This window comes from Talpa europaea, assembly GCF_964194135.1.
Source record: "Talpa europaea genome assembly, chromosome: 6".
Classification (NCBI taxonomy): Eukaryota; Metazoa; Chordata; class Mammalia; order Eulipotyphla; family Talpidae; genus Talpa; species Talpa europaea.
Window position 1 is genome coordinate 57,593,419 of NC_140072.1, and position 21,349 is coordinate 57,614,767.

The window sequence follows — 21,349 nt, forward strand, 5'->3', positions numbered from 1 at the left end:
CTTTGACCTAAAAATCCGTCAGAGCCTTTCCTTCCCTTTTAATTTCAGGCAAAACATTCCCAAAACGGTTTCAAGACAGCTCTAAGTGTGTGGTGTGTTTCTGTGAGTGGTGGTACCAATACACCTGAGGGGGTGGGGGGAAGCAAGTATTGTTTAAAAATGAACAATGATGTAAAAAATAAAAAAAATTAAAAATTTAACAAAAATTATAAAGAACTAAAAAAAATCATTCTTTAAGATTTTTGGATTGAAAACTCTCTCGATGCCCAGGTTACACTATTGATACGCTGACATCTCCATTTTAAACAGTGGAACTACAACTCCTGGTAAGTCTAGAGTCCTGAATATAGAAACGAGTAAAACATAAACATACTTTGCAATACTTTTAAGAAATGTTTATTATTGTTGCCTTATATGACAATAGCTTACTATGTGTGAGGTAATTTTTTACTTACATTAATCTCTACCTCAATAAAACCCCATTAAATAGGAGGAAATTGAGACCCTGAGAAGCAAAGTGACTTTCCTAGTCATCCAGTCAGCCAGAGATGGGAACTGCACCTACATTTGTTTCACCCTGATACTCGCCTTGCCTTGTTCTAAAGGTAAGACAGTTAAGTCTTACCTTACCTAATAAACTGAGTAACATTAACACTGACAAACACTGGGAATAAAGAAAGAACATACCTGTAATTATGGGAAATTTTAAACACATCCTATTTCATGACTGACAAATCCACTAAAATTAAATAAACTCAAGAGAATTAATAAGTAGAATAAAGGTAGTAAACGAGGCCTGGCACACAGGAAACATTCTGGCTTTAACTGCTAATTGGATCCAAATGCTAGTTTTTTACAAAAACATAAATAAATATATGTAGGGAAAGGTTTTCAAGAAAGCACAAAAAGTTGGAAATGAGAATGAGGAGATATGAGTAATTTAAATTGCAAATTATTTGTAAAACAAAACTGAAAATCAATGAAATGAACATAACTACTAAAGTACCAAAACTGACAATAAATAAATACACTTGGAGTTTGTTGTCTAATTTTGGATTTTGTTCCCTTTTATATTTTCTCATCAATTTTACTATGAACATTCAGCAAATCTCTTTATTCTTTATCCTCAACTTTTAAAAAAAAACCAATCTTATTTCAAGATCATGATTCCCTAGAATCACCCCGATTGAAATCATACTTACAAAAAATAAAAAAAAGGTTGAAATCTGAGTCAGAAGTAGTAGATGAATAATTTAAACACCAACAGGTCTATCTCGAATGCCAAACAAAAATGCTAAATTATGTAACAATCAGAGAATTAGACCAAAGAATGGGCCCTTTTCTGTTCCCTGGTGGTGAGGGAAGAAAATATCAAGTAGCTAGCAACACCAACTAGGAATTAGTTATGAATAACTTCAAAGGGTATTTGGTGCCATCTACTGGAAATCAAGTAGGAAATATAAAACAGGTTCTGTTTTGTTTTACTAGAAATTAAACAAACCTATGTACAATGACCAGTTAAATAATCTGAAAAGTAAGGGTTTTGGAAAAAGAACTGAAAATCCTGAAGTACAAGTGGTGATGTCAGTATCTCAAAGCCATTACATAAATATTGACTGAGAGGCACAACCCAAAAAATAAAAATCGGGAATTTCAAAATGTTTGTATCTTAACTTTATTGAAATTACGTGTAATCTTATGTGCAGAAGCATAAATGTGGGCTGATAACAGTTAATATCTTCAGCAGGCTTCAAGATAAACTAATAGAGTTAGAATTGGATAATAAAAACTTTTGAAAATGGGGAATCACAAAGACGTATTTTTTAGGTAATCTCTACTGCATCTTTTTAGGAAGCCAAGACCCAGTTTATTCCTTTTTAATGGGCTTAAACACAGAAGGGCACAGGATGGCATGTAATGTCAATGCTGAACAGCAGGTTCATTAAATGCTGTGTGAGTTTGGACAGAGATACCTCCCAGTGAGTCCTTTGGAGAGGCAAGGAATACAACAATGTTATAAGTGTCTAAACAATTTCAAAACTGTTATCAAAACATTACTTATAACTGAGTTTAACACCACTTTACCATTATGACACTACAAATTATTTTGTTTTATATGCTTTTGAGGAACTGATTTTGTTCTTTGAGGTATAAAATTTAGGACTAGAATTTTCTGCTTCAATAACAAATCCCTTCTTTGTGGCTATTCTGGGACACTCGAACATCACACTATTAAGTTTAGAAAACCTTCTAAACTACTGTTTTGAAGGGCCCTTTTAATTGCTAATTACTGTTAATTACTCCACAAGTTTTGTGATTAAACAAATGGTGGTATGTACATTACACAAAACACTATGTAGAAATTAAAAAAAGGGAGTTATATATACTGGCATGGAAAGATCACCAAGGTGATGTTGAGTAAATAAAACTGAAAAATGATCCCTACAGCATATTACCTGTTTCAAAATCAGCACAAATTTTGTATTTTCCTCATTTCCACCTCTAATTATGTTATAGACATATGTATATAGACTATATAGACATAAGTATGGAAACACATATACTGCAGAGGAGTTAGTGGAGAAAAGGCATTAGGACTAGGACTGTAGGTACTATTCAAAAGGGATTTACCTTTGTCATATGTTTTAAAATTTTGCAGGAAAAATGTGTCCATTTAGTACTTTGGTAACTAAAGGTTAACATAAAAATCAGATCAGTAGTTAAGTGAATAAACTTACTGACAAATGAACAGATATTTGAGCGCTCTACTCTGTTGTCAGACACTGTGGTCTGGGGCTACAGCAGCAAAAAATGAGAGAAGCTTCACTAATCAGAGCTCGATACCTCATGGAGAAACCAGACAATAACAAATGAATAGAGTATGTTGGGCAGTGGTAAGCTATAAGGAAAAGGCAACTTTACAGAGGAAGTAGAGAAACTGCAACCCTCATACATTGCTGGTGGGAATGTTAAAATGGTGCAGTTACTTTGGAAAATAGTTTGATAGTTTCTCAAAAGTTAAATATGGAGTTACTTTATGAACTTAGTTACCAGTAATTTCACTCTTTGGTATACACCCAAAATAATATTTAGAAAATTTTATAGTAAGACAAAACACATGTTCAACAAAAACTTGCATACAAATATCTATGGCAGCATTATAATAGCCAGAAACACATCACTACGTATCAGAAACATGCTAAGTCAAAGAAGCCAAACCCCAAAGGCCACGTATTTTATTCCATTTATAAGAAATGTCCATGTATGTGAAAATGTCCAGAATAGGTACATCTTTAGACAGAGAAAGTACATTAGTGATTTCTGGGGTGAGGCTGGAGACAGGTGGGGAAGGATAAGAAGTGATTGTTAATGGGCATGGGATTTCTTCTAGGGATGATGAAAATGTTTTGGAATTAGTAGTGATGGATATATTACTCAGAACATACTAAAAACTACTGAAATTATTTTTTCAAAGTGTGAATTTTACAGTGTATGAATTTTATCTAAATTTTCTAAATGTTAAAAAAAAGCAGGGTAAAGAGAGAGAGAGATGGTTGCTATTTTAGATAGGATGGTCAGGAAGGATCTTATTTTGAGTAGTTTTCTGAACAACATAAAGAAGCTACCCATGCGAATCTGGGAGGTGAGGGGAGAGGAGGAGCAACATTCCAGGAAAAGCAAGTTGGAAAACCTCTTAAAGTAGATGCAAGCCTGTTCTCAAAGAACAGCAAGGACAGCCGCATGGCTGAGTGTAGCAACAAGGGGATAAGGCTGCAGGGAGCTCCAGGGTCTAGACTGTGCAAGCTGTAGGCCACTGTAAGGAATGGACTCTATTCTAAATGACAGCCAATCACTGCAGCCAAGAGCAATGTGACCTGATACACATTTTAAAAGGTTCACTTCTGCTGCTGGGTAGAGAATAAATTGAGGCAGCAAGAGAAAGGAGAACTATTAAGAGGCTACTGCAGTAGTACAGACACGACAGCTGCCTTCCATTAGTAGGTGGCACAGATGGTCAGCATGTCATGATGTACTTTAAATATCTTACAATTTTTTTATGTCAATTATACCTCAATAAATCTGCAGGAAAAAAGTGGTTGAATTCAAAACATACTCTGAGGTTAGAGACAAAAAATTTTGCTAATGAAACAGAGAAGACAAGATTTTGGCCTGCAGAGAGGAGTGAATGGAGGAGGTATTTACTGAGATGGGGAAGCCCAGAGAAGATTAGGCAGGAAAATTATAGTTCAGTTAATCTCAAATTTGAGGTGCCTAATTAGCTAGGTGCATATATACAAGGCTGGAATTCAGTATAGAGTTAGGCTGTTAGTATAAATTTGAGAACTATGGCAGATACTTGAAGTGATTCAGATGGATGAACTGATCCAGCAGAGACTGGAGAATTCATGGACTGAGCCCTGGAAATCATTTAAATACTTAAATGTGGCACAATTTAAATCCTCTCAGAGTCAGTGGCCTGTCAGAGTAAGACAAAGATGTCCCATTTTTTAATTTTTACAGAACTGGATAATCTGATGGATAAAATTTCCTTCAAATTAAGAATTCCCTTAAGAAAGAACACAGGAGGGCCTCCCCGGTGGCACAGCAGTTGAGCGCTGGGCTGCAAAGCTGTCCACAGCCTCTGCAGCGCCGGTTCAATCCCCGGCCGGCCGGTGAGGTCCCACATGGCGTGCAGACCTCTCCTGCCACCCGCTGCTCCCCTCAGCAGTGTATTTCATCAGTCTGCCTGTTCTGTTCCCCACTCTGGCTCTGGTGAATTCTCTCACCCTCCCATGCTTCTGACTGTACCCAGTGCTTGTATAAATAAATAAATCTTAAAAAAAATAAAGAACACAGGAGCCTCCCTGGTGGCGCTAGGGATTGAGACACAACCTATGAGGTTATCCGCAGCCACAGTAGCATGAGTTCGATCCCCAGCGCAGACCTCTCTTGCCACATAGCGCAGACCTCTCTTGCCACATAGCGCAGACCTCTCTTGCCTGCTGCTCCCCTCAGCAGTGTATTTCAGATAGTCTGCCTGTTCTGTTCCCCACTCTGTCTCTGGTGAATACTCTCACCCCCCACACCTCTGGCCTGTACCCCAGTTCTTGTATGCATAAATAATCTTTTTTTAAAAAAAAAGGTTCTCCCTGGTGGCACAGCAGTTGAGCACTGGGCTGCGAAGCTGCCTGCAGCCTCTGCAGCACCGGTTCGATCCCTGGCCGCCGGCGAGGGTCCCACATGGCACGCAGACCTCTCCTGCCGCACCCGCTGCTCCCCTCAGCAGTGTATTTCATCAGTCTGTCTGTTCTGCAACCCGCTCTGGCTCTGGTGAATTCTCTCTCACCCTCCCATGCTTCTGACTGTACCCAGTGCTTGTATAAATAAGTAAGTAAATAAATCTTTAAAAAAAAAAAAAAAAGAACACAGGTATCCTATCAATAGATTTTCTTTTTTTTTTTTTAAAGATTTATTTATTTATGCATACAAGAACTGGGGCACAGGCCAGAGGTGCGGTGAGAGAATTCACCAGAGACATAGTAGGGAACAGAACAGGCACATTGATTGAAAAAACACTGCTGAGGGGAGCAGTGGGTGAGACAGGAGATTGTTTGCTGCACCATATGAGTTAGCTCCCTGGCAGTGGCTGCGGATAGCTTCACAGTGCTGTGACTTAACCCCTTGCGCCAACAGGGAGGCCTGATCTCTGGATTTTCAAGGATACTCTCTTGGTTTTCTCTGGTATTCGTTCAAGGAGAGCAAGCCTACTGATTTACCAGGTATTCTCAGATTTTTTTTTCCCAAAAAATCTGCTGCCTTGAGGATCAGTCTCTACTACCACCACACTAAAATGGCTATAAAAAAAAACCTATAATTTGGTTTTTAGTTTATTTTATCTCAGAAGTTTTAGCTTTCCCATTAAAATAAAAATCGAGTCTGTTTTCCTTAGGTGTACACAAATGTGGTCAGAAATTTTTCTTGTATTGGATAATTTATAGAAATGGCAAATTATGGTTACATGATGGGTGGGTGTATGGGAATCTATTTAGTTCAGCTGACAAAAAGTCAAAGCTTAGGGCAGTGACACGTGTGCAGTGAGTACTACAAGCTGTACAACTGATGCAGCATATTCAAATATTTAAGCACTGAAGGTAGTAGGTAGGATAAATACCAGTAATTTCTGCCCTTCTGGCATGAACAGCCTAAACTTTCTCATCTGGAAAATGGAGATACCAGTACATGCTTTACCTAAGGATCAAGTGAACTAAGGTACACTGTACACTGTCTTATGCAACGCTGTCATACTACTATCTTCTTTATAGGGAACTAACTTGACAGGAAAGCTTTTAAAGAACTAGAACAAGTAGTCAAATTTCAGATTCAAAAAAGATTTAAAAATCCAACTAAAGACACCCATAAAATGATGCATGTACAAGGACAGTGATTGAAGAATTTTAAAAACTTGAATATCACATATGGAATCACCAAAAACCCCGAATAGCCAAAGCTCTCCTGAAAAAAAAAAAGAAGGGAATGGAGGCATCACACTCCCAGACTTCAAACTATACTACAAAGCCAAAATCATCAAAACTGCATAGAATTGGAACAAGAACAGACACACAGATGAATGGAATCAAATAGAAAATCCAGAAATAAACCCACAGATTTACGGTCAACTAATCTTTGACAAAGGAGCAAAGAATATGCATTGGAGCAAAGAAAGTTTGTTCAATAAATGGTGCTGGGAAAACTGGGTTGCTACATGCAAAAGAATGAAGCTTGACTACTACCTAACACCATGCACAAAAACCAACTCAAAATGGATTAATAACTAGACATAAGACCTGAAACCATAAAATACATAGAAGAAAATATAGGCGAAACACTAAATGACATGCACATCAAAGACATCTTTACATACACATCACCCAAAGCAGTGATAGTGAAGGCAAAGATCAACAGCTGGGACTACATCAAATTAAAGAGCTTCTGCACAGCAAAAGAGATAATAACAAAAACAAAGAGAAACCCCACCGACTGGGAGAACTATTTTGCACACAACACTAATGGATGAAGGACTGATCACAAAAATCTGCAAAGAGCTGATGAGACTCAACAACAACAAAGAAAATAATCCAGTCAAAAAATGGGCAGAAGAGCTAAAAAGAAACTTCTCTGAAGAGGAAATGCAAATGGCCAACAGGCATATGAAAAAATGTTCAACATCACTTGTAATCAGGGAAATGCAAATCAAAACTACAATGAGACACCATCTTACACCAGTGGGAATGGCACACATTAAAAAAACTAGCAACAACAAATGTTGGCGAGGTTGTGGAGAAAAAGGAACTCTCCTGCACTGCTGGTGGGAGTGCAAACTGGTCTAACCACTATGGAGAGCTGTGTGGAGATTTCTGGACCTACTAAACATAAAAGCTTCCATATGATCCAGCAATTCCACTCCTAGGTATTTACCCAAAGAACACAGAAACATTAATTCCAAAGGGCACCTGCACCCCTATGTTTATAGCAGCACTGTTTATAATAGCTAAGCTTTGGAAACAACCCAAATGCCCAAAAATAGATGACTGGATCAAGAAGATGTGGTACATATACACCATGGAATATTACTCAGCATTCAAAAAAGATAAACACATGCAATTTGCAACAACATGGATGGAGCTGGACGGGATCATGCTCAGCGAAATAAGCCAGAAAGAAAAAGAAAAATACCGGATGGTCTCACTCATAGCAGGAATCTAGAAAACTTAAATAAGGGACCAGGAAAAAGAATAACTATAAGAAAGAAAATATCAAAATCAACAACTATGAACCAGAGACACTCTATGGGGGGTGTGGGGTGGGGAAAGGAGGGATTGGGGTCAAAATAAGGGGGTTGTAATTGTACGGGGAATATAAAAATAAAATTTAAACTAAAAAATAAAAAAACAGGGCTTGATTAAAATTAAAAAAAAAAATGGGGAATTAGTTAAAATTACAGTCTTACAAAGGACTATAATTTGCTGCCCTTAAAAAATGAGGCAATATTACATGAAGTGATAAGAAACTATCTCAAGATATACTAGTAAGTAAAAAAAGGCTAGGTGCAAGATAGTGCGGAATTTGCTTATATCTGAATAATAAAGTAAGATATATATATATATATATATATTATGTTTATGTATATATGGGATTATCTCTAAAAAGATATACAATGAACTCATCATTCACCCTCTGTGCTATATGAATTATATTTCATGTATCTATATTATTTACTGACAAAAACCTAAAATTTAATATCTAACCATAAAGACTCAAGTATCAGTGAAATATTAAAAAGAATAGGTAAAGGTTATTATCTTCAATTTAAAAAGCGCTTCCTTCAATAAGATAAAGAAAAGCTTGCCAAAAAATGAATCCAAGATTTGGAATTAGCATTTCATAGAAGAAATAGATATGGCTAACACATTTTAAAAATGTTCATCCTCCTTAGAAATTAAATTAAAATTAAATAACACAATTTTACCTATCAGGTTGGAAACTTAAAATTATATATCCAGTATTAGTGTGCATATATGAAATGGTGAGAGCTGGCTGTTACTTTCTTGTCATATTTTTATCTAAAAGCTTAAATCATGAACGCACACCCTTTTATCTCACCCAGAAATGCTAAATCTAAGTGCTGAACCTGAGAAAATCAGGCAACAAGTACAAAAATATATATGTAACAAGGATACTACACCATTTTAATTATAATAGCAAGACATGGGAGAAAAGCCAACATTTACCAATAAAGGATTAGTTAATAAATTATGGTATAACCAAGTAGCTACTAAAAGCTAAGTTTTCAAAGAATAGGTGAGGGTATTTAAAAAATGTTCATAGTATACAGGACAAAAAGGATAGTAAAAAAGAACAGCATAAACATTCTGATCTCATGAGTGGAGGTGAGAAATATGCACCCATAGGAGCCTGGAAAGACATACACCAAAATATTAACATTAATTCTTATTGGGGGATAAACTGTAAGTGATATTTTGGCTTTTCTTTTTACTTTTTGGTTTCTTCCAAGATTTTTGCTTTGTTTTTCCTAATAAGCATGTATTACTTTTAAACTGGGGGAAAACCTACAAAAGGTACAAAAATGTAATTATAATTTTTCATTCTTTTAATTTTTGAACTACGAAGAATCATGATATCTAACTCTGTATGTTAAAAAAGAAAATTGCAGGGAGATTCTTTTACCTAACAATAAAATATTTGTCAAATTCAAAAGGGTAGACATAACTGCTTTATTTGAGAAACTTACATCCAAATTATTTTTATGTGTTTTTAAAGGTCCTAGTGAGCATCCAAGAAGAAAACATATACAGCTTCCACAGGAATAAGGACAAAACAATGGGGTTGATGACTGCCCCAAATGTTATTTCCTAAAAGAAAGAAATGTAATATTTAACCTTTCCTCTTTGGGGGCAAGGTAAGTGAACTGCATACATCATAAATAAAATTTTCTTACTTTACAAGGAGGAAGGACTGTGATCCTGATTTTGATGCCTAACATCAGAAAAGATAAAATCCATTCTTCTGAACAAGATGAAGGGGAAAAAAATCATTCTTCAACATTTCTATTCTCATGCAATGAAATCCAAAGGTCTGTTGAATCCGCCTTTTCGATTCATGTACTGCCTACAATGAGAAAATCCATTGTTTATTTAAAAAATTCTGGGCTCCTTTTAAGAAAATAATCCTATACTTCAGAGATTAAACCTATAGTTTACCTTTAAAATGCCAAAGTCGGCCTCCCTGGTGGCATAGGGGTTAAAGACGGCACTATCAAACTATCACCAGCCACTGCAGCATGAGTTCGATCCCCAGCTGGCCAGGGAGCAATCCACATGGCAAACAGACCTCTTCTGCCTTGCCCGTTGATCCCCTCAGCAGTATATTTCAGTAGATCTGCCTGTTCTGCTCCCCACTCTCTCTGGTGAATCCTCTTAACTCCCCGCACCCAGTACTTGCATGCATACATAAATAAATCTTTGGGGGGGGGGGGAAAGGCCAAAGTCTAGTATTATAAGTATGCAAGGTTATTTAATTCATGTTAAGAGGAGATCATTTCACTTTCAAAATAGCCACACCCTTCAGATTCTTTAAAATTCAAATAGGAGTATGAAAATATACTTTTAAAATTACTTGGGAAGATTCTACCATTTAAAAAAACCACCTCATTGAAAATCCTTATTTATTTGGGCCTCCCCTGGTGGCGCAAGGGGTTAAGACACAGCCTATGAAGCTATCTGCAGCCACTGCAGCACAAGTTCGATCCCCAGGGAGCTACCCACATGGCACAGCAGACCTCTCCTGTCTCGCCCGCTGCCCCCCTTCTGCAGTGTATTTCAGTACATCTGCCTGTTCTGCTCCCCACTGTCTCTGACGAATCCTCTCACCCCCGCCCCCCCACACCTCTGGCCTGTACCCCAGTTCTTGTATGCATAAATAAATAAATCTTTGAAAAAAAAAAAAAAAGAAAATCCTTATTTATTTTAGGTAATACACATATAGTTTAAGCAAATAGAAAAGTTCCCAAAAAGTACCATATGAAGTAAGCTTGACTGCATATTGTATTAGTTCTCCCCATAAGACGTTATCTGAAGGTAACTTTACAAAGGACTGCCAATGATGATTCTGGACCCTTAGTTCATAGCATTCTCAAATCATATTATCCATATTCTAAATTAACTGGAATACTAGCCTTGTATCAGGATTAAAGGTAAAGACACAGGCAATGCTGAAAGATGGCTTGACTTTTCCCTTCATTAGGAACTCAATAATATTTCAAGAAGTATTGGTTTGTTCTGTGGTATTAATAAAATAGGACTATATTTAACAGAAGAATATATTTACCGTTGAAATCTAGTAATTCAGGAGGGATCTATTTTAAACCTATAACTATAATGAAATTAAAGTCTACATACTAGAATATGCTATTTTGAAGACAGAACTAAATCCTGCCCTAAAACATTTAAGCCATCTATCCCTTTCTATGATAGTTATTAGCTAACAGGTAAACTGGAAATTAACAGAAGAATATAAGAAAGATTAAAACAAGAGATTGTATGGAACTACTACATTTCCTAAAAATATGATTATTCCATAATAAATCCTTTCCAACGTATGTCATTTGTCATTAGTTGAAACATAATAATGAGGCCCTCCCTGATGGGTTAGGGGTTAGTTTCAGTGCTATCACCGCCTTGACCTGAGTTCAATCCCTTGCCAGGCAACAGATCTCTCCTGTCTTGCCCACTGCTCCCTTTACCAGTGCATTTCAGTAAATCCATCTGTTCTGCTCCCAACTCTGTCTCTGGTCCATCCTCTCACCCCCAAGCACCTCTGGCCTATATACCAGTTCTACACAGAAATAAATAAATCTTAAAAAAAAAAACAACCCAATAATGAAGGCTATGCATACCTGTATTTCCTCTTCTGAGATACATTTATGGCATAGGCATTTACAGAGCCATCCACCTTTTTCCCCTGGAGAAAAGCAATAAACAAATAGAAGAAACAAGGAAGATACATTAAATGCCTCAATTAAATAACTATCAATAGATCCTATAGACAAACTTAAATAGCAAGATCCATTTAAAAACAAGGCAGCCCAAGGAGAGAAAAAGAATTCTCAAATTCTGCTGAACTCCATGACTTCTAAGTATTACAACACTCTGTTTACATTTCTATAGTCACACATAAGCAATTATCACAATATTGAGGCCAATATATATTCATGGTATATGTATTAGGTACAAGGCAGGCAGGGAAAGGATACCAGATCCTAACATTCTGGTCAAAGAATTCTTTGAAAACAAATACAAGTTATGAATTTCTCTAGAAAAATTCACATTCACGCAAAATTTAATTTCTGAGCTAAGCTTAAATCACATCTCCAACAGTCACTATTCAGCTAGATCCCATTTCTTGTACATGCCTTGAAATTTTGATTTTTAAATCAAGAATCAGGATGCAGAATAACAAACTAATACAAAGTGTCACTTATACCTCAGTCTTTCGTTTGTGGCATCTATCCTTTTTCATTAACTCCTTAATAGGTTTTTTTTAATTCAGCCATAAATAAAAATTTATTGTGCCTTCATGCTGTTCCTCAAACCTGAATTACCTTCCTCCTAATCTCCAATTCCCATCCAATCTTCAATTATCTGCCTTTAATTAATCGTTTAAGACCAATTCAAATGATCCAGTTGCCAGGAATCCTCTTCTCTAATTCTAATTGATGGAGGAAATACAGCTGTGAGTTACCTTTGCATTCTTACATCCTAGGCCACTTGAATATATGAACATCACTGCTTAATGTTGCCACAACACACACAACACACACACACAACTCCCAATCACTTGTCTCCCATTACTACTCACAAGATGTGCCCTATTTAGGCATATTTATTTTTTAAATATCTATGTTAGGGCAAAACAAAGATTCTGATTCATTGGTCTAAAGGTGGCACAGGTGAGGCACATTAATTGAAGTGACTCTACAATAAACACATGTGGTCTTACTTATCTATAGATTTTCACTACATTTTGAGAGAGGGGGAAATACTAAGTAAATTACTTGAGGTATATGATTTTGACCATCCAAGAATAGGAGGTGGGTATGACTTGGGGAAAAATAAATGATATTAACCTTTCTACTAAGTTCAAATACTAAAGGCTCACTGATTTTTTTTTTTAAAGATTTATTTATTTATAGAAAAGCTGGGGTACAGGCCAGAGGCGCGGGAGGGTGAGAGGATTCACCAGAGACAGAGCGGGGAGCAGAACAGGCAGAAGGACCAAAGGCACTGCTGAGGGGAGCAGCAGGAGAGACAAGAGAGGTCTGCCACACCATGTGGGACTCTCCCTGGCCTGCTGGAAATCGAACCAGCGCAGCAGAGGCTGTGGACAGCTTCACAACATGGTGCTCTACCAGCTGTGCCATCAGGGAGGCCCCAAGGCTCACTGACTTATTAGCCCTATTCTCATGTATATGCTAGAATAGAAAGATACCTTGAAACTTTCCAGAATTTTTAAATGGAAGGTAAAGTAAGTGACCACACTGGCATATGAAAAAGTCCCACTACAGACGAATGATGAAATGTCTTGAAACAGACATCACTGAAAATTACAAAGTGCTGAGACTTTATTAAGTGCCATGAACTGTACACAAACTAAATTTACATTCCTGTAAATGTCATAAAATAAACAACTGACATCATGTGTCCTTATGGTAGTCCATAATTTTTATGGGATCTATGCACGCTCATCTAATTTTTCCTTTATAAACAAACATCTTCAGCACAGATTCGACCTAAAAGTACAGTATGGCTCCATCTTTACATCAAATTCTCAGAGATTTCAAACATAACATTAGGCAGTAGTAAAAGCAAAAAATAATTCTGGTAAGTTCCCTCCCTATTTTTCTAAAAAGTCATTGCTTTAATTTGGAAATGTTTTTATTTACACACCATAGTTATCAATAAATAATTTCATCTACAGTCTTTGGGAAAACAAATAATGACTTGGTATATTTAAGAGAAAAAAGCTGATACCTAAGTTACAATAAATTCCAAAATGGGGTTTACAAAATCATTTGTGAGAACAAAAGGTCACTCTTAACTCAAATAGTTGTGCCTTCTCTGGTACTTTTTTTTTTTTTTTAAAAAACAGTTCTTGGGCCTCCCCGGTGGCGCAGCGGTTGAGCGCTGGGTTGCGAAGTTGCCCGAGGCCTCCATGGTGCCGGTTTGATCCCCGGCTGCTCCCCGGCCACCAGAGGAGGGTCCCACATGGCGCGCAGACCTCTCCTGCCGCCCGCTGCTCCCCTCAGCAGTGTACTTCGGTCCTTCTGCCTGCTCTGCTCCCCGCTCTGGCTCTGGTAAATTCTCTCAACCCCCCGCACTTCTGACTATACCCTGTGCTTGTCTAAATAAATAAATAAATAAGTAAATCTTTAAAAAAAAAAAAAAATAAAGAACATTCTTTTTTTTTTTTTTTTTTAAAGATTTATTTATACATGCACTGGGTACAGTCAGAAGCGTGGGAGGGTGAGAGAATTCACCAGAGCCAGAGCAGGGAGCCTAACAGACAGACTGACGAAATACACTGCTGAGGGGAGCAGTGGGCACAGCAGGAGAGGTCTGCGTGCCATGTGGGACCCTCGCCAGTGGCTGGGGATCAAACCGAACCGGCGCTGCAGAGGCTGCGGGCAGCTTTGCAGCCCAACCCTCAACCGCTGCGCCACTGGGGAGGCCCTTCTCTGATACTCTTATGAGGTTATACACTGTCATTTAAAAAAAAAAAAAATCACATGATGAAATAAGCCAGAAGGAAAAAGTAAAATATCGGATAGTTTCACTTATAACAGGAATATAGGGGAACCAAATAAGACATCAGTTTAAAAAATAAATAAATAAAAGTACAAAACACAACAAAGCGAAAACAGACAATTATAAATCAGAGACATACTGCAGGTGGGGAGGAGGGAGAGGGATCAGAGGGAGGGAGGGAGGAGCACAGAGAACTGTGGTGATGGCGCACGAGGGCCATGGGGAAGGAAATTCTACGGGGACTCAATCTGATGGGGTGGGGGGAAGCAAATATTGCTTTTTAAAAAAAAAAATCAGATGAGTTTGGCACTATCAAACTCAGTTAAAAAGAAACTCCTAGAGCATCTGCAATTACCCTTCTCCATTAACAACTCAGTGGGACACAAGATTAGAGTACGTGGATTATTTTTTAGTTTTTCTTAAAAATCTAAATTTCCGGGCATCTCTGGTGGTGCAAGGGGTTAAGTGTCAGCACTATGAAGCTATCCACAGCCACTGCAGCATGAGTATGAGTCTGATCCCCAGCCAGGGAGATAACCCACATGGTGTAGCAGACCTCTCCTGTCTTGCCCACTCAAGCAGTGTATTTCAGTCAATCTGCCTGTTCTGCTCCCCACTCTGTAACCAGTGAATCCTCTCACCCTCCTGCACCTCTGGCCTACACCCCATCTCTTGATTGCATAAATAAATAAATCTTTAAAAATCCCTCAATTTCCATTTGTAAAGCTAAATGCACTTAAAATCTTCTAAAGGCTTTAAAAGTATTTCCTCTTTCCTAGTACCTTTACTAGTTTTCTCTCTCCATCCCCTCTTCCTTTCCCCTCTCTCCAATTCATCTCTATCTGCACCTTCCTGTTTCTGTCTACTCTCTCTCCCACAGTCCCCTCTTTATCTCCCTACTCCACAATTCCTCTCTTTTTTTCCCTTTCCTACGCCTATTCTCGATCGTATTATGATGTAGACAGCATTCGCTCTCCAATCCACTCCTCTTTTGAGTTATGAGATTTGCATTCAGCTATACTAATATCATCTTCATTTGGCAGCTGAATTTTGTTCTTTGGTGTCATAGCACTTCCCCTCTCTATAACCCTTTATGGGTTAACCCCATCACCCAGTCTTTCAGCCTGACTATTCACTTCCAACTTCTACAACCACTAACTTTAGCTCTGGAGGGGTTCTCAATGATCCAGTCCTTCCTCTCAATTCAGCTCTTCAATCGTCTTTTACGTTCACATTTCAGCAGTTTTGTCTCCAATCTAACTCTCCACACCTGGTCATTTTTCTAAAACATGTACATAATCCTGTTATTGCCTTGCTTAAAAATCATTGTTTCCTCTTAACTTAAATAACCAACTCTAAATTCCTTACCATAGGTAAGGGCACCAAAAGTCCTCTACAATTTGCTCCCGACCTATTTTTCTAGCCTTATTCTTAGTCACCAGTCCATTTACCAGCCTTTTACCAATCACTGAATGTGAAATCCCCACAATACACTATATTCCTTTATGCCTACACAGCATTTCATTGTCTTCTATTAGTCTTTTAAGATCTAACTTAAAAATGTCATCCAGGCAAACACACCCTGAATTTCAATGGCAAGTCACTGGCTCCTTCTCCCTCTCAATGCATCGATAGTTATTATAACAAACTTGTATCAGTGGAAAAATTTACAAGTAATAGCAAAAGAATATGTAAAAATGGGACAGTCATTAATGGTTAATTAAAATCAGAATGCCTAACTGACTATTTTACTTACTTTTGTGGAGTCAAAGGAGGCAAATCCCATTAACTTCATCATTTCTATTTCTTCTTCTGTTTTGCCCTCTAAGTCTTCCTCTGCAAAAACAAGTGACAATTTCTAAAACTCCACTGTTCTATATATGTATATAAAGGGGTGGCAATAAATTAATAGTTATTCCATCCACCCAGCAGAAAACATACAAAACAATTAGAGAAAGACTTGAATCTAATGAAAAAACAAAATTCCTTTTCAATTTGGAAATATTACTTAAGGTGTAAGGAGGAAACGTGCTCTCCATTCTCCTTTATCTGAAGACTGCTTAAAAAGGACTAGCTTGGAGACTTTGGGCAGGACCATTTTTACTATCTGACATGATATTAGCTTTGAAGGTACTTTCAAAATAGAATATTTTCATATTTTTAACTATTCTTCCTGTATTGGGAGCACCACAGATAACCAGCAACTATGGTACAAATAAAACAAAATCTCACAACTCTATGTACTGGGGCCCTGGTGCTCAGAGGTGCTTCTGTGTCTTTTAAGACCAACCTGGTATAACAGCTCAAGCTGAAAGCTGGTGTGGAGAGGAGCAAGGTCTCCGAGGCAGCTGCAGAGCTACAACAGTACTGCACGTAGAATCCTGCAAGGATTCCAGTCAGTATTCCAGTCAGAAGCATGCCCTTCTGAAGCCTAGGTCTTATGCTTTACTTTGAAGACTAGAGGGTACACGTTCCCTGAGGAATGCTTTCAAGTGTAAAATTGTGAATCACTGGCTCCAGTCCCAAGAAAACATGCCTCTCTAGTCAAACAACTTTGATTTATTTCAGATCATTTGTGTGACTTGGTCCTAAAACCAAATTCTATAAAAATTATGAATTTCCACTTAATTAATGAGGCTAGGTGAAACAGATTTTTAAAAAATAATTGGCAGCTTTTTTTGGTGAAGTGCATTCTACTTAAAACCTTATCACCAAACACATCTCTTTCATAAGTGAATCACAACTATTTCTACCACAGGAATAGTAAATGTGCTTTATTTACTGGATGTCTATCTACACTATCGGAAGAAAAATCTTGTTTCTCAAAAAACCTGAATTTGTATCATGACATCATTTCATATCACAACAAAATTTGTTCTTTTCTCATGAATTTATTTCTAAATGAAGACAAACAAGTATAACATTAGGAGAAGAATAAGCACTATTAAATGATGTCAATTTTTCTAAATGAGAAATTGTTTTTAACTCTAAACAAGGGAACTTTTCTTAGCAAACTTGCTTGGAAAGATTAATGTTGTGTTTATAAGATCACTCCATCCTGTGTATGAAGCAGATTTGATCCTTTGCTTTTTTAGTTCCTCTATTTTAAAGTTGTGGTACTTTAAAACAATACTGTATTATTTCCTGTCTTTTAAAAAATGTTTAAAATGTGACCTACAGAATACTGCAAGTGATTAAAAACAAAGTAATGTGACTATTGCAATCTAAATGCATTCTTAATTTTTTTTTTTTTTTTGGTGGGACCCTCGCCGGTGGCCGGGGATCGAACTGGCGCTGCAGAGGCTGCAGGCAGCCTCACAACCCAGCGCTCAACCGCTGCGCCACCAGGAGAGGCCCAATGAGAAATTATTTTTAACTTTAAACATGGGAACTTTTCTTAGCAAACTTGCTTGGAAAGATTAATGCTGTGTTTATCAGATCACGCCAGAGAGAGGGGTCAAAACAGGAGGGAAGAGCACAAGAGACTATGGTGATGGTTTCATGATGTGGTGGTGGGAATTTTATAGGAATTATACCTGAGGGGAGAAAATGAAACACTGTACAACAATGAGTAACAATGTAAAATAAATATACTAAAACAAACAAACAAACAAAAAACAAAGTTGGAAGGGAACTCGGGAGATGTTTAGCTCAGTTCAGCTTCCACACGAAGAAGTGCTCTGCCTAGGATCTATCTTGTTAGAAATGCCACAAATAGAACCCAGGCCTCATAATTCACAGTTGAATTCTATCTGCACAATTTTACAGGACTAAAACATTTTCAAGCAGAGTAGTAATATTTGTCTCTTGGATGAATCATTTAACTTCTCTGAAACTTAGAATCCTGTTTACAATGAAAAGACAGACCCAAATAAATGCTTTTTGTTTTTATAAAAAAATAAATAAATAAAATTTCTGCTTAATTCATCATTTTCTATGACAGCAAAAAACCTCCAAAAACAACAAAAACCCTGTATGCAACAAATACTATAAGAAACAATATTTAAATGTTGAAAACATATACTTTTGTAATTTTATCATAATTGAAATTGTCTAAAGAAGGTTGTACTTTTCCTATGGTTATTTATATAATTAGATTACCAGTAATTTGCCGTTCTTTGTTCTTTGTTTCTTTTGTTTCTTTCTTTTCTTCCTCTCTTCTTTCTTTCAGTCGAGAAGGGGAAGGAGATGTGGATCTATGCCTTCTTGGGGATCTAATATTTAATAAGGAAAGATGTAACAAAGAGAGACAAATGGAGAGGGTGTGTGTGTAAATAAGCACAGATATACATGAGTGCCTGAAAGGTAACGCTGAACAAAAAGTCAGGCTCCAGAGAACCAAGACTCCATTCTCCAAAGTAGAGTGAAGAAGGTTCTGTCTAGGCCCTGACTGCGAATAAAAATTAAAAATACAGTTTACTGGGCCTCCCTAGTGGTGCAAGGGGTTAAGACGCAGTACTACGAAGCTATCCGCAGCCACTGCAGCAAGAGTTTGATCCCTGGCCAGAGAACTACCGACATGGCACAGCAGACCTCTCCTGACTGGCCCGATGCTCCCCTTAGCAGCGTACTTCAGTCAATCTGCCTGTTCTGCTCCCCACTGTGTCTCTGGTGAATCCTCTCATCTCCCACACCTCTGGCTTATACCCCAGTTCTTGTATGCATAAATAAATATTTTTAAAAAATATTTAAAAAATAAATATTTTAAATAAATATTGAGTTTACAACTCAATCATCAGGCTCAGTACAGTTAGGGCTAAAAAATTTGTTAGAAGGCAGAAAAAATTTAAACAGCTTCTAACAATGACAAATACAAAGTGTTAATTAGATGATAATTAACACTTACTAAGAATCAAGAATTCATTTCTAAGATTCTTTCAAGATCTCACATTCTTTTTTTTTTTTTTAATAGAGGCATGATTTATTTATTTATTTGTTTGTTTGTTTGTTTTTGTTTATACATGCACTGGGTACAGTCAGAAACGTGGGAGGGTAAGAGAATTCACCAGAGCCAGAGCGGGGAGCAGAGCAGGCAGAAGGACCGAAGTACACTGCTGAAGGGAGCAGCGGGCGGCAGGAGAGGTCTGTGCGCCATGTGGGACCCTCCTCCGGTGGCAGGGGAGCAACTGGGGATCGAACCGGTGCCACAGAGGCCGCGCGGGCAGCTTCGCAACCCACCGGGGAGGCCCAAGATCTCACATTCTTGATTATACACTTGAATAAATCACTATCACCAAACTTAAGAAAAAATCAAAATAAAAAAAACAACAACACATTTCTTCCTTTTACCAAGCACCATGTTAAATGCTTTTCTTGTTTATCTCATTTACTCCTCAAGGCAATGCTACCGCTTAGAGTTATTAACCTTACTTTACCAATGGAAATGTTAGGCTTACATTAAGAAGGGCTTTAAGTTTCCCTCCTCTCATGAAATTGTCTCTTTTTATAAGTGATAAAAACAAAGCTAAGGGCAACAACTAGCTTCTTTTGGATCTGAAGTAAAACTACAGGTTATTTTCTGCACTTACCTGGAGCGCCTTCTGTGTGGGGATCGAGAACGGCTCCTCCTTCGATCTCTCTCTCGGGATCTGGATCTTTCTCTGCGTCTGCGTTCTCTCTCCCGGGATGTAGATCGGGAACGTCTACGTTCTAATACAAAAACAAAAAAATTGCAGAGCCAAAAATTACCTCAAATATCTTGAGGTTTGCCATCTAATAAAATTGAAAAGCTAGACATTTCTAGTAGTCACATTAAAGAAGTAAACAGGTGGAATTACTTTAATAGTATTTGAACCAATATAGCAAACTACTATCATTTCAACATATACCCGATACAAAAACTGCTGAGGCATATTGCATTTTGGGGGGTACTAAATCAAGTCTGGTGTTTATTCTACTAAAACAGCAGTTCTCAATTGAGAACAGTGTTAACTGTTCAATAGCTACAAATGGCTCACAGTCTCAACTATCTAAAAAAAATCAAATATCACTACATCCCGAGTTCGATCTCTGGCCAGGGAGAAACCCACATATGGTGCCACAGATGTCTCCTCCTGTCTTGTCTCCTGCTCCCCTTAGCACTGTATTTTGCCAGAATTCACCTGTTCTGCTCCCCACTCTGTCTCTGGTGAATCCTCTCACCCCCCCCCCCCAACACCTCTGGCCTACATCCCAGTTCTTCTGCGCAAAAAAAAATATATGTATGTAAATATATATGTATATATAAAATCTCAACGAGTTGAAGTTGATTACAAATACAAACAAACCAACCCAAGCAAACAAAACCCCCAAACAACAAACCGAAACTAACCAGGGGGCAGAACCCAGGCTCTAAGTTAAATCTCCTGCTCCAAGTCCTGGGTTTTTTACTAGCACTACCACATGAGGGATGGAGGCCAGAAGACATTACTCGTGAGCTCCCTGGTCGCAAAATTCTAAATGCCGATTTTCCTATTATAAATTGGGAAGGAAATTAACATTGAGCTTTTAAGAACCAGTGAGCGTCAGATGCTGAGTGTTAAGGGCTGTGACATTTTCACATCACTTTTTAAAGGTAGTTGATATTATCCCAATTGTGTAATAACGGGAACTCGGACTCAGAAAGGCTGGATAACTTGCACACGGACACTCAGAAATTAAGTGAGGGAACTGTGGCCTGATTCTAAACCCCCCGAAACAAATATAACAAAAAGTTATCGTATGAGGCTGGCAAAGAACCGGCAAGATCCTAATTTAGGGGGCTGGGGGAAGAGGACTGAAGAGTGCGGAGACTTGGTTCCCCCATTCAGCCCCGTTTTCTTCTCATGAGAAAAAGGCCCGCCATTCCGCTGCTCTGGTACTGAAAAGTAAAAAGGGACAAGCCTCCCACCAAGCCCCAGGCGCCCCCAAATTACTTGCGAACTCACCCCTCCGTGGGGAGCGGCTGCGGCTGCGACCCATTCGGAGTCCTTCTCTAACTCACACCGCCC

The 21,349-nt window shown here is 38.0% G+C and overlaps 1 protein-coding gene across 1 annotated transcript; it reads right to left on the bottom strand.

Moving 5' to 3' along the window:
• Positions 1–9,632: 9,632 nt before the first annotated feature.
• Positions 9,633–21,349, bottom strand: SNRNP27 (small nuclear ribonucleoprotein U4/U6.U5 subunit 27; the record flags this gene model as incomplete). Its single annotated transcript, XM_084235134.1, has 6 exons — positions 21,287–21,349; positions 19,910–20,030; positions 18,483–18,595; positions 16,138–16,217; positions 11,474–11,538; positions 9,633–9,687 (listed from the first exon to the last, which is right to left on the bottom strand). The coding sequence occupies exons 1-6, from the start codon at positions 21,318–21,320 to the stop codon at positions 9,633–9,635; spliced, it is 468 nt and encodes a 155-aa protein (XP_084091260.1). The 5' UTR covers positions 21,321–21,349.